The sequence below is a fragment of the Amphiura filiformis genome, chromosome 11, assembly GCF_039555335.1.
Source record: "Amphiura filiformis chromosome 11, Afil_fr2py, whole genome shotgun sequence".
In the NCBI taxonomy this organism is placed as follows: Eukaryota; Metazoa; Echinodermata; class Ophiuroidea; order Amphilepidida; family Amphiuridae; genus Amphiura; species Amphiura filiformis.
In genome coordinates, this window is record NC_092638.1 from 47,785,049 (window position 1) to 47,799,695 (window position 14,647).

Consider the following 14,647-nt stretch of genomic DNA (forward strand, 5'->3'; position numbering starts at 1 on the left):
CACTTTCCCCAGGTATAGGCCTACTAACTTTACTGTATGATTTTAGAGACACAAGTTGTACAGCAGTTTGTAATTTGTTGGCACTTTAGGAGCCAGTCTGTACATCCAGACTGGAAAATAAATGTTGTATAAAAATGATACTGTACAGCATCAGGTCTCGCATTAACTTTTATTTTTGAATTTCAAGTAATTTCAAGTCGGATTTTCTGATGTTGGTGGATGTGTTATTTCATTCAAGTGGAACACAAGATGTACAATATACTACTGTATTTAACGGAATTAGCACCCTCCCCTAATAAGCGCCCTCTCATTAGTGCGAGTGACAGCTAGCTGTCTAAACACCCCCTTTTCTATGCACATGTAGTATGCATAAAAGTATTATGTCATTTACTTATATAACAATTTTGAAGTTTGTTACCTATATGCAAGAAATGTCTTTAAAACAAACTGGCATCATCCAAATAACCCCACCATTCTCGTTTTGTCTTTTTTCTCCCTGCAGCATGTGACTGTCATCCAGTTGGTTCTCTTGGCACAATTTGCAACCAAACCAGCGGTCAGTGTCCGTGCAAAGATGGAGTGACCGGTCTTACTTGTAACAGATGCGCCAAAGGCTACCAGCAAAGCAGATCGCCCATCGCACCGTGTATAAGTGAGCATTCCGTCACATTTTTTTACAGTTCTTGAAATTATTTTTTCACTTTAATTTGAATTGATTGTTGCACACCTTTGGCTGATAAATGTTCTCTTCTTTGATGCTGAAAATTTTCACAAACTTTTCAAATTTGTTTAGTTTTTGCACACCTCTATTGCTATAAAATGTTTTCTTTGATGCCTTAAATACATGTTGTCATCAAATTTGTTTAAATATTCTGTGTGCGTTTAACTCTTGCACAGTTAAATTTGAAATGTTATGTTTTGCTGAACACTTTAAAGTTATTATATTTTGCAATTTTAGTGCTTCATTATTCTTTATGTGACTTATTATGACAAATAAACTAGAAAAAACCAATATGCATATGCTGCATAACCAGCCTACAAAAAAAAATGAGAGTGTATGTAACTTACTCGGTAAACCTTTGGTCTTACACCATGAGTCAGTTATATTTTGCAATAGGCCTGGCATGAATTCAAGATGTTCTGTAATCAATATGAGTTGATATTGTATTCAATTTGGAATGGTAAAATTGATGCAAAGTTATAAGTCACAGGTCATGTAAAGACTAATGATGAATATGCTAATTTATGCTGACTTTTGCATAAAAAGTTCATTGACTGATAGATAAAATGGCTGTCCACAGTCCTAGTGCTATAATTGAAGACCGAATTAAAAAGACTAGTTTGCGTCTGATGTCAGTGCAAAGGTGACCTGCGCAGTACAGCATTTTCGGACTGATTGACAGGATGTCATACGCAAATTAGTCTTTTTAATTCGGTCTTCAATAATAGTCTTCACAAAAGAATAAAACATGAGAGATGACATCTGCAGTGAGGCCATGTTTGATCATCGATTGTATTCCGATCAAATGTACAAGTCAGTAGTCAATGAACTTTTTGTTACAATTTTAAATGATCTTGATGTTAGTAAAGTGAATTTTTAAAGTATTCTCATTTTGATGATCATTTCATGGAATAGTGAATTAAAATCACAAACCCAAGTATTTGGCTGTACTCTTAGTGAAGCCATCAGAAGATGAGCATGAAAATGAGAATACTGATTGAACTTGTTTCCCAATTTTCTTTACCTTAAGAATATTTTAGTCCTACACACCCAATACCCTTGAGGAACTATTTTAACCATTTCCTTTGCATGACATATGACATAGTTTGCTTAACAGCTTGCTAATATATGCATTACCTTTACTCTCACATTTTACCTTTGACCTTTAACCTCTCATACTTACCTTTGACCTTCAAAGGCTCACATTTACCTTTCACCTTTAACCTCTCACATTTACATTTGACCTTCAACTTCCCACATTCACCTTTCACCTTTAATCGCTAACATTTACCTTTGACCTGTAACCTCTCACTCACATTTACCTTTGATCTTCAGTCTCTCAAATTCAAATACCTTTGACCTCAAGCCAGTCACATCTTACCTTTGACCTTTATCTTTCTCACATTACCTTTGACCTTATTTCATATTTTACCCCTGATCCTTTCATATTAACATTTGACCTTTCATTATCACTAATTATTTCAATTAATTTTGCATGCATATGATAGCCACTTTCAATTTTTGATGCTTTAATAAGTTTTGGTCTTTTCAATCTTTCATGAAAGCGAGAACAGCAGTAAGATATTGGACATTTTTGAACAAAAAGAAATCCAAAATTAAACAAAAATCTCAAGGTATTTTGGCTACTCTGTTCAACTTTAAAAAGAATAAAAACACTTTGTGAAACTTCTTCAAACATTTAATATCAATATATGTGCTGATCAAACAGAAGTTTTTAATGACGAATACCCCAATAAGCTAGAATTGCAAACAAACAGAATTTAAAAAATGTAGGCCTAATGCACACTTTTTACAATTATTTTTGCTTCAGTCACCAAAATGTCAATTTTCCAAGTTGAAATACAACTTATTTATCCCAATACCATCATTGAATTGAATTCCCACATAAATGTAATGAGAAACCAATAATAATGATATGCCAATCATGCTTCATATCAACCAAGTTCATTCAAATCATCATAATTAACAAAACGCAAGACTGCAATCATCATCATTCCAAATCATAACAGTGATATGTTACATTGAAAAAATATTGACACCATTCATCATCATGCATTGAACCTACTCATATATACCTACCCCATTCTCCTATCCAAATCATAAACCACCAGGTTCCCTCTCCTCCCCAACAAAAAAACCCAAACCCAAAACATACAAGTTCACAAAGTTGCCAAAAGTTATGAAAAAAGCTCCCTAAAAGCTCCACGTTATGCTGAGGTTTGACAATCACACTAAGTTCAACTATTATTCCACACCACCAAGGCACAGTTCAGTTGTCTCTGCCCATCTGCGAACTATTAAATTGACCTTACAGATTTTGGGTATGAAAACTCATCCTTTTATTTTTCTACAAGTAGAGTTTTCGAACTGTGAGGCATACTTGTTACTGAACCATGCTATTTGAGTTGATGCTATTTGACACATGTGATTGACAAACCTGTTTTTTTTTTACACGCTGTTCGATGTTATCATGGATTTTTGTTTTCTTTTTTATCTTTCCTTTTATATTCCATGTTTCACTTTTATGCACCGTGCACTTCACAACCACAATGTTACGCTCTCTCTCCGTCTACAATTGTTGCGTATATAGAGATTAAAGGTAATTTTACGACGAAACGGGTTTCGGATATTAATAACCGAAAAAGTTTTAAATGACAATGCTAAATAATATATCCTAATAACAGTTAGTTTTAGCTTTAGCTTTAGTTTGTTAGGTTTAATGGTTTAATAGTGAGAAAAAGTAAATTATCTTGTTGCACTTAGCTATTAATTTAGATGGTGAGAATAATAACATTTTAATGTAAAGGTTTTAATTAAATTAACACATAGATGTTTAGCTTGTCTAGTGTTCTTTCCCTCCCTTCCCCAAAAGGATAAAGATAAATGTTATAAATATACGGCCTTTCATATTTGCATATGTTTACTGATTACAACAAGTTCAAGCAACATTTTATACAAACTTTAGTATAGTTATATGGGAACAAACCAAAAAATGAATGACGTCCTATAAACGTAACTAACTTAAATTTTGTTTCTGTTTGTTTCTGTGACAAAACATGACGTGGGTCAAAATATCATCATTGTTTGAAAAAAGCATCGGAGAAACGTAATTCGCATTTTTAGACCCATTCCCTCCCTAACAAAACAAAGTTACATTTATAGGATCATCAATCTTTTAGTTTGTTCCCTAAGATATACAATCATTGAAAAATTTTGTTTATTGAATCTAAAGACTTCCATCAGAGATGTAATATAAATGGAAATACAAAATATGCATTTTATCTGGTCCAAATTGATTCCAGTAACAAAATTCTATTAATAATTAGAAGAAAAGATAATTGCAAACTAGTAACTGCAGATTTTATGTGCTATTATGGCAGTGAAAATAATCCTGTATACCTGTTTTATTAGGAGCAATTAAAGGTCTTTCTTTGTTCTCCAAGCCAAATTGTGACCAATTAAGAAATTTAATTTTTGCAGATTCTTATGCAAATGTGAAAGTGCTAATTAATCTCATTTCCATTAAAGTCCATGTAATTAATACTTTGATTAATTAATTGTCAAGAAATTGTTAATGGTTAAGGATCAGGTGTTTATAAACTTGCACAAAGAAATGACCTTCCCATTTCGAACACGTTTCAAGTATATTCCCTGTAGAATATGGTATGTGCGAACAAATTATACAACATCAAATAGGGTCATTTCTATTCTTAAGCTGTAATTTGTATTTCAAAAAACTGAAATCAAATTCTAAGCACATAGGGACATATTGTATTAAAATGTATGCCTAAGGCACATAGGTAGCTAGCTATAAGTAGGAATTGAGGTAAAGAAAAATGAACAAGGATATTTCATTGTGTGAGTGTAAGATAAAGTGTCTGCTTCATGGCTGCCTCTTGGTCATATTCAAAATTCATATATTTATCCCTTCAAATTCATCATTTCACATTTCTGTCACCAAAAATGTAGGAGATGTGCTTATTTTTCATAATTTTTTGAAACAAATTTTGCTAACATTTATGATTTGACAGAATTTTGAAAAGGAGACTAGTCATGTCAAAATCCTGAAAATTTTAGGTAACTTTTTCAACAAATTTGGATCAAGAACCCCCCCCCCCCATAAGGGTTTAATATGGAAATGAGTTGAACAGTGGCGATGTCACAGGAGGGAGGGCAAGGAGGGATTACTGTCCAACTGTTTGCCCCCCCCCCCCAATTTAGGACAAAAACATCACAGACAATCTCTCTACTATTTTGGGCCAAATTTGCCCTATTTTGAGCCCAAATTACCCAATTTTGCCCACCTGCCAAATTTCACTTTGCTCTCCCACTGCCAGCCCCCCCAAAAAAAACACACTATTTCTCACTCAAAGTGAAAAAAAAAATGTATATAGCAAATATATACTTCATACAAATTACTTCACACGAGGCAGCCATGTTGAAAACAGCCGTAGCCATCTTCCACTCATGCCCCAATCTTAAGGGCATTGTCGGTAAGTAAGTAAACTGTAGCCATTGATAGAGATTTATCCTGTATATAATTATAAAAAGTTCTTTTCGGAATGGCCAATTGGGTGAGAAAATATGAATTTTGAGACTTTTTGTGGCGAAGTAATTTTGCCTCTGGGCAAGGTTGAAATAGTTGAGGCTTTGGATAGTGATCAAGTTTATAAGTGAATTTTGGTCCACTCAATTTTTAGTTGATTATTATGACAAAAAAAGAGTAAAATATAAGGCAGCAATAAAAACCAACCCTGTTCTACGGGTGGACGGACCCTCGGTAGGGTTGGTCAGTTGGGCCTTTTTTATTGATGCAAATGACCTTAAAAATCACCAAAATCTTTAAATATTTTACAATATTTTGAAATACAAAAAAAAAAAAAAAAAAAAAATTGGGTCGGCATTCATTTGTACATGAAATTTTTTTCCACAATTTCTTAAAATCTGGGTCTGTCAGGCCCGTAGAACAGGGAAGGTTTTCTTTCATGGCCTATAAATCAATAAAATCAAATCTGTGTCTATTTGTAAAATAAACTGTAAGTTTTCTTGTAAAGATATTTTTAATGCAAACCAAAAGGTAAAGTCGATTGTGAAAAAGTAAAGTACGTAGAGGCCTTGTGGACTTATCACCAAGGCAAGGGTAAGTAACAAGGTAAAATAGTGAGAAGAAATTAGTTTTACAGTCACTTTGTTATTTTTATTTCTTTGACAATCGCACATCTTTATTTCTGCACTAACTAATTTATTGAGTTATTTTCCCTTTATGCATGTGAATGTTCTCTGCACACAAAATGCACAACCTTAATTTGCAGCACAAAATTGTTTGAAATTTCTTATCATTTTGTGTATGTTACATAATATTATTCTAAGAATAAGTTATTTCTTTAAGAGGAGAAATTGACACTTGATTTTAATGTAGCATGTTTTTCCTGATAAACACATTGAATTATTTTTGCAATAGAAGAACTTTTCCTTTATTATAAGGCTACACTTGAAAATAATTGCCCAAGTTTACAAAATACAATCTGCATTATTTATATTCCCATCAAAAATTTGACTATCTTCATACAAAATTGATGTGGATTTCGAAAAACTAAACAAAAACAGTGTAATTAGTTTACTTATGTAGATTATAAATACAGACTGGGCCTACTTTCATAAAGACGTCCAATGATATATAAGGGGCCAATCTCATAATTTGCAAGTCCCCTTATCCAGTTTTTATAGAGTAGAAACTAACTTTTTCAGTTAGTTTCTACTCTTAAAAATCCTGGACTAGAAAAAAAAAATCCACCTTCTATTCCTAAGATGTAAAAGTTTGCAACCATTTTTGAACATTTTGTATAAAGTCCATTTGGTTATAAACGACATTTTATAACGAATCAAATAAGCCACATTTTGTGAATACTGCCCTATTTAGGAGATGGAAACTTACAGTGAGCTTGAGCCCTTATGATGCATTGGAGGCCTTTGTGGTATTGGCCCTTATCTTCTACAAAACATTTCAACCATTATCCATAACTCTTCATCATTTCAGAGATTCCACAGGTACCGCTAACTGACCCTGGAGATATGTCATCGTCAGAACCAGCCAACGACGGAGACAACGAATCAACATCAGGTAATATAACATCCCAATAATTCACCAGTAATTTCATGTCAATTTGTCGTAAAGTTGTGAACATAATTGAAGTCATTTGCAATCAGATACATATATATATATATATTTTATTTAGTTTGCACATATATTTTTATATTATTTCTGCGTCACAAGTTTTTTCATCAAATTGCCTGGCTTTCAATGTGAGCAGCACAGCAGTTTTGGTATCAATTGCAATTTTTCTTTTCATTTATCAGAAAGAATTACAAAACTGATTGCTTTTTGAAAAACTGATTTTAAGATAATAGTCTTCAATACTGAATTTTTCCAGTGAGATTGAAATATTCAAATTCTAGTTACAAGACTATATTTATTTAAAAACAAAGATCAAAGATATATTTTTGACAGCTAATTATTCAAAAGCTAAACTTGCTTAATTGACATTAAATTTGCATAACATTTAAATTATGGAAACCAAATGGCGTCTTTTAAATAACAAGTAAAACGTGAAGCAAAATTTGGTGTTTCCACTTTATGTCAGCATCAGCTTATTTAAAAAGTTAACGATAATAATATTACTGAAATATGATAAAAATCTACTTATCTACTATCTTAAATATTAAAAGATTGCATGATAATTTGCACGTTTGCTAATAAATTAGATGCACAACACTTTTTAAAGATAGAGTAAATTTTGCATGGTTGTGCATTGCATGGTAACACACATTTTAGGATAGAGTAACTTTTTGCATGTTTTATGGAATGAAATAAAGTAGTTAGCAGTGTGAATGAAATAACTGCATATCAACAAGTAGCATGAATTTAGCTATAGGCATTGCATGGGTGGAATGGTCTAGCGCTTGGTGGAAGGCGTGGTTATGGGTGTGGTTAGGTACATCTCAGTTGTCATGGTGATTGGCATCTATCTATGATTTTCTAATGTGGTACTGGTATCTTAAGGTGGTGGGTAACTTTGCATGTGATGAGAGATTTTCTTGATGGTGGCGGTTTTCTTTTAATGGAAGAGATGGGTAAATGAATTGCATACCAATATGTCAGATGCAAATTCATTCCATTTTTGCATTTCTGGGAACTGTGATTTCTATGCTCATTGCGCTTCCCTATTCATTTACCAGGGAAAGGGGGCTACATCCAGATCAACTATGAAAAACAATTTTTACAAAACAAATCCCCTCAATACAAGAAAATAAGATGAAAGTGGTGGGTAAAAATTGCTTTGCATGGCTTCAAAAAACTTCAAGTTTGAGCAAACTAAAATGGCCATTTTATCTTCATCTTTAAGTTCACCTTTTCAACCTTTCTCATGCTGTCAATTTGCATAAATAATAATTGAAAACAGGATTAAAATTCTTCAATTATTGCTAAATTGCTGAATCTGCTTCTTTGAATCTTGCAAAGAAAAACAAAATGTTTTCCTCTCAACTATTATTTTGATTAATAAAAGTTTGACCTGCTTGACCTTTAACATCTGACATATGACTCAATTGCTTGACCTTTAACCCTTGGGCATGACCTTTGTAACCTGGACTGATTTTAAGCTATGCATGGATAGGCTTTCCTTGGTTTTGGGTTTTTCTGCATGGTGGATGGTTCAACACCTAATTTGCACGGCAACATAAAAACAATTGCATGGCAACACAAGTACTAAAACAATGCATGGATAAAATGCTTTTAGTAATACAAAAAAAATCGTATGTGAGCGGTCTGTACAAAAACACATTTTTATTATATAATGCCATACATACAGATTATTCCTCGGATTCTGTTGACGTTACATATAACAAGCCATATGCAGGTAATATTTAGTTTTCATTTATTTTTATGTTCATCAAAACTGGTAAGGTAGATATTTTTGTGGTGATAATTTTCACATTATTTATTTTTTAGCAGTGGTACAAGTTCATGATTGGTTTTATTTTGAACACTTCCTTTTTATGTTCAGAATTGGTCAAATTGTATTCCAAATTAAAAATGGGCCGAAAAAAGTCAACTTAGCCTCGTGCTGACTCTCTGTGGTAACATACTTTTAATATTTTTGGCCAATTGTGGCATATTTTTTTCAAACTCAAAACATGCTGTAAACAAATATTAAAAAACAGTGTACAGGGTTTCACATAATTGAAATTTCGGTTTCCGAAACCATTTGAAGAAAAAGGTGCATTTGTGTCAAAAATTAAAGCCACACACAAACAAGATGAAGAGAAACATTACAGAGGTGAGGAATATAAATTTAAATTAAAGAGGCAAAAAAGATGACAGGAAAGGGGAAGCACAAGAACAAAATGTGAAAATTAACTTGCAAAATATCTGACTTACTCAGTTTGCCTGCAATTTTCAATATGCTCTTATTCATAGCTTGAATTGGAAGCACAGTATAAAGGATAACATTGGGCTTGCTGTGATTGCCGTAATATCAGTAACATATTAAATATGTGTACATCGATGCACGATGCACTTGTTGGCTGCTACATGTGTCTCATTTCACATAACAGCTAGGAATAAATACCAGACTCATCTCAAGTGGAGGTCACTTCAAATCCTCCCTGAGTCACATGGTTAAGGAATGTTCTCTGTATTCCTAAACTATGTGACTTGGGGATGATTTGAAGTGACCTCCACTTGAGATGAGTCTGGTATTTATTCCTAGCTATTATATAAAGAGACACATGTCGCAGCCGACAAGTGCATCGTTTTGATAAGGATGTACACATATATGAGATCAGAAACCAACTGTCCTAAAAGACTATCATGTGGATTTGGCCGCAAAATTTGAGCATATTGAAAGTTGCAGCAACTAAAAGATCCCCCAAAATCTCATCTCTAGGAGTCAAAGTTCAAATTTTCTTTAATTGATCTAAATACATCTATGATGTAATTAGTATCATGTTTAGAGGCTGATGTTGTCATTGATTTAATTAGCATATTGCCAATTTGAACTTTGGCCAAGAAATGTGATCTTTCTGGGTAAATTATTTTTAAAATATTTATTATTACTGAGCATTCTCATGTTCAGTTAACAAAAATTGATTGGTTGAGAATTGATTGATTGATTATTTAACTATTGATTGATTGATTGATTGGTTTGTTGGTTGATTATTTGATTGATTGATTGATAAATCGATTGATCAGTTGATAGATCAGTCAGTTGAGTAATCAAATAGGTCAATCAGTCTAAAGCGGCCTATACACGTTTTATTGAGCAAAATCTACCATTGTGCACATACACGTACACATGATCATTATTAGTGCACAATGGCAGATTTTATATCGTCTTTGATATTGCCCAATAAAATTGAACGTGTATGGGCCGCATAGATTTCATAGGCTTTGGGTTCTGAAACTTAATTCTCTAGAAGAAGTAAATTGTCTTGATTTTAAAGAACAGGTCCACATTTTATTTTTGAATTAACATTTTACCATGAACATGAGAATCTCCGCAATCAGCCTGATATGATTTCAAACAGCATGATTAATTCATTGCTTATCCATTTGTTTATTATCATTATATTGTACAAATAATGTTAAATAACATATTAAGTCAATTTGTAATGTTAATTATGTTATGTGAGGGACAAAGTGATGAAATTATGAGCAGTGGCGGTACCAGGTTGTTGTTGTTGTGTTGTTGTTGTTTTTTTTGGGGGGGCAAAGTGAATTTTGCAGCAAAAAGTGGATTTTTTTGTAATTTTTGGGTTTTATGGGGGGGGTATGGGGCTCTTATAGTTCTTACTGGGGAGATTCTCCCATTCCCCCTGGTGATGTCACTGATTATGAGGTTCAACCAAATTTATAAGATGGACATTATATATTATAAGATTGACAAGGAAGATTGTTGTTAATTTAGGTCAGCTATTTCATGCACACTTCACAGTTTTATAGTGCACAATCATGACCATGCACCAAAAAGTTTGAATTTTTTTTAAGAAGCTTAAATTAATTATCAAATTAATAAATTAAAACCAATTAATAATTATGTAACCTGTGCACTCATATTTAAGCATGCGCTCTCTAAAAGCACTCTTAACTTAATCTGGTTTGATGCCCTTTGCATAGTTTTGTAATTTTAAAAAATATGAAAGAGTTATTATCTTTATTTGTTCAATATGGATACAAGAATGATTTTTGCTAGTATTATTCAGGGTGTCAAATATAAAATATCATAGACACTAACTGAATGCATGCCATCTACATGATCGAGTTCAGTTAAAATGTACATAAAATATGTAGAATCATGAAAATAAGGTAAATATGTTTTAATTTTAATAATAAAAAAAAAGAAACACCTAGCAGGTAAGTCATCATTAGTTTTGTAGTTGAGCTGCTTAGTTTCCATTTGGATACGGTGACGAAAAACCCAAACCGGTTTACGACCCAGATTTTGCATTTTTGAGAGAGATTTAAAAAAATGTTTTTCTATATTCATGTAAAATAAGCCATTTCTCATTTTTTTTAAAATTATGTTTGCAAAAATCATCAAATTTTTGCCAAATTTCTCAAGCTTTCGGTTATATTTTAAGGTTATTTTAGGCTCCAGGGAAAAAAATCCCAACCAACTGAACCTACTTGAAAAGTCAGTCCACCCGTAAAACAGGTTTTTTGTCGCCCAAGATAAAATATAAAAACTATGACAATTTATGGTAGATAATACAATGTGAATTGACTACTTAAAAATCCAAAGATATGTAAAAAATTATGTATATTATTGCAGGACTTAAAGCCATATTATAACATTTGCTGAGGAGGACGCCCTCACTGAATTTTTTTAATTCATTTTTTTACGATTAAATTGTACTTTATTAAACCAATATAGGCCTATCCTGCAAAAATCAAGACTCTAGGTGCTGTAGTTTTGTCAAAATCAGAGATTTTGAATAAAAGGCTGATTCAGCCATTTATTATTACGATGGAATCGTTAGTTTAACGCATACATACGATGTTCATAACACACAGTATGTACTTGGCGTGGCTGACGGTGATATACACAACAAAGGGTCGTACCACAACATGACCGAAGGAGTGGTATGTATTGGCGACACGTGCGCTAATAGTAAATTCCAATTTTCTTTGCTTTGCCGTAGTTGTTCGACTCAAAAATTAAAGGGGATATATCTGACAGTAAAAGCTAACATTTTATGGCAAAGAAATGCTAATCTATTTTGTTTGAAAATGTTATAATATTGCTTTAAGTCACAGTACCTGAAACTTACTTGTAGAATGGAACGCACAAAGCCGCTTGTTTGTACTTTTTAAGGGTCATAGGGTCAAAATCAACTCCCTGTGATTCAAGGTCTTACACGACTCTCTATTGACTCTAGTTCAACTCCTCACCAGTGTTGCCAAAACTTTTCAGTACCAAGGTATAGTGAATTGGCTCTTGTGGCCACGGTGAAAGACTCTCAAGTACACACTTAAAACTACGGGGTCAAGAAATGACCCAAACGGGGTCATTTTTGACCCCAGCATAGTTATCAACTAAACACCATACCACTAACGGGGTCATTTTGACCCCATTGGTCGGGGTCATTGCAATGACTACGTATTTGGGTCAAATAGTAACCCCATTGGGGTCAAAATATTACCACATTTGGGGTCAAATGAAATGACCCCTTCAAAAGGGTTGCCTTATTGGGTTACTTAATGACCTCATTTGGGGTCAAATGAAATGACCCATTTGAAAGGGTTGTTTTATAGGGTTACTCAATAACCACATTTAGGGGTTGTTTGGATTTTTTTTGTAGGCCTATGGTCATGCTGGTCCCACCAGGACATAAGTGTGTTTCTGCACAGAGAAAGCATTACATAAACAGCAAACTGCAAAATGCATCTGTGTATCACACTCACACACAGTCAGTCATCGCCTATGACAGTTCACGTATTATAAGCTTACATGATATAAGCTTATAACAACTGCAGCCAAGACACCAGCCACGACAGCATGAAATTGGAATGAATCTGCGTGCATAGACAAGGGTCTAAATATGCATCCTTGCAGTCTCACTTTTCAACTAACTTTTCATATTCCATCATGCAGACAAGCACACACGACAATCCGCTGAGCTGCACAATCAGAACAAGTATGGCGCTGATGTGACCACGTGAGCCGATGCACACCGTGTGTGCAAATAGTTCCGAAATGCAAGTCATTATAAAGTTGACAAATTGTGTAACCGGTCAAAAAATTAGTTTTATTTATTAATCAACAAACATTAATTGCAGCTCATGTTTAAACTCATTTATGAATTGAGATTTTCAAAGCGGAAGATTGAAACTGATATCAATGCGCGACGGTATCGGCAAAATGACCACTAAGTTTTTGACCACGTTCGTCGTGGCTAAAATGACCTCGTGAATGTGGTCAAATCAAAACAGTACAACCCCTTGAAGGGTCAAAAACAACCCCAAGCGTGGTCAATACAAAATGACCACGGAAAATATAACCCCGTAGTTTTTAGTGTGTAGCCTAAATTTACAAAGAAAGCACCCGATATCGGATATTTGGGCAGTTTTAGAACGTAAATCACCCAATTTGGCAGAATAGTACTTGAATGATAAAACCCATTGTTAATGTTATTGCAATTTTGAACTTCATAGCAAACAAATTTTACAGAAAGTATTTTAAATGTTGGGGTATATAGGGTATAAAACATTTTATTAACATTCAAAAAACTTACTTCAATACATTTAAACATTTTATTTAAGCATCTACAAAATATTTTTCAAAAGTGTTTGCCAAAACATATTTTACAATAACATTTTGACGAGTTTTTTTCATATAAAACATTTTTAAAATGCTTTCATGACAATGACTTTCAAATAACCCGGCATTTAAACGTTATTAATACATTTTGGTTAAAACCAAAACAAGTTTATAAGATTTAAAATCATTTTTTTTGGTGTTTGCTGGGTTCACAGATTTGAATTCCTTTATAATTGACACTTGAGAGTTAGTAACCCAATTTTGGGTATATCATGGTAAACATTTCTGAGGTGTAACAATTAATTCTCAAATAGCGCAATTTGATGCCTAAGTTGGGACGTTGGCAATACCGCCCCTCACCTTGGTGAACCATTAAGTCTGACTCTTTGTCTAGCTATTGTCAGAACCCAAACACTTCAAAGGAGAGTCAATTTATTTAGCTTTATTGAAAAATTAACTTGTCTATTCTGGCTATTGTTTGAGTGAATAGATGAATAAATGAAAAATATTTGAGATATTTTGTGTCTATTAGCTCAATGGGGTTGAGTAAAGGTGACGCTATTGTGTGTGGCCAAGTTCAAGTTTAAGATCAATTAAAAATCATAATAATAGGCTTCACAGGAAATATCTTATGTGATTATTTACATTGCTGAAGAGGTTTTAATAATCTGAACTATTTCTCGATAATGTGGTATTGTTTCTTGATTATTCAATAAAAGGTTTTTAAATTTGTGGATATTTTAGAAAGTTCTGTTAATTGTTGGCATTTTTAAAGAATTCCTTTCAAATTTGACATTAATTGAACCCCATTTATCCATACTTTTAAGGTCATCAGGAATTTTGCTTCAAGTCACTGCGAGTCTAGACAGTAGGTGTGTTTAGACGGTAGCCTACATTTGAATGTTACTTACAAGCGAGCCAGCAATTAAATTATGCTACAAGCGAGTGTGTGTCCACACAGGACTTACTTGTAAGCCAACTCACTTGTAAGAGTGACCTTCACTGGTAAATTATGCCATGATTATACACAATCAGAATAGGATTGGGTCATCAAGGTCATGCTTACAAGCGAGCTAACATGCAAGTC

General features: G+C 33.3%; 1 protein-coding gene across 2 annotated transcripts in view; it reads left to right on the plus strand.

The window, feature by feature from the left end:
• LOC140164918 (netrin-1-like) overlaps positions 1-14,647 on the plus strand; it is a 183,590-nt gene that overhangs the window by 123,165 nt on the left and 45,778 nt on the right. The window contains exons 3-5 of one of the 2 annotated variants that reach the window (XM_072188316.1): positions 503-652; positions 6,780-6,863; positions 8,611-8,658. In XM_072188316.1, coding sequence (XP_072044417.1) covers positions 503-652; positions 6,780-6,863; positions 8,611-8,658 — 282 coding nt within the window. The remainder of the gene's footprint in view (positions 1-502; positions 653-6,779; positions 6,864-8,610; positions 8,659-14,647) is intronic. The other variant, XM_072188317.1, reaches the window with a different exon arrangement.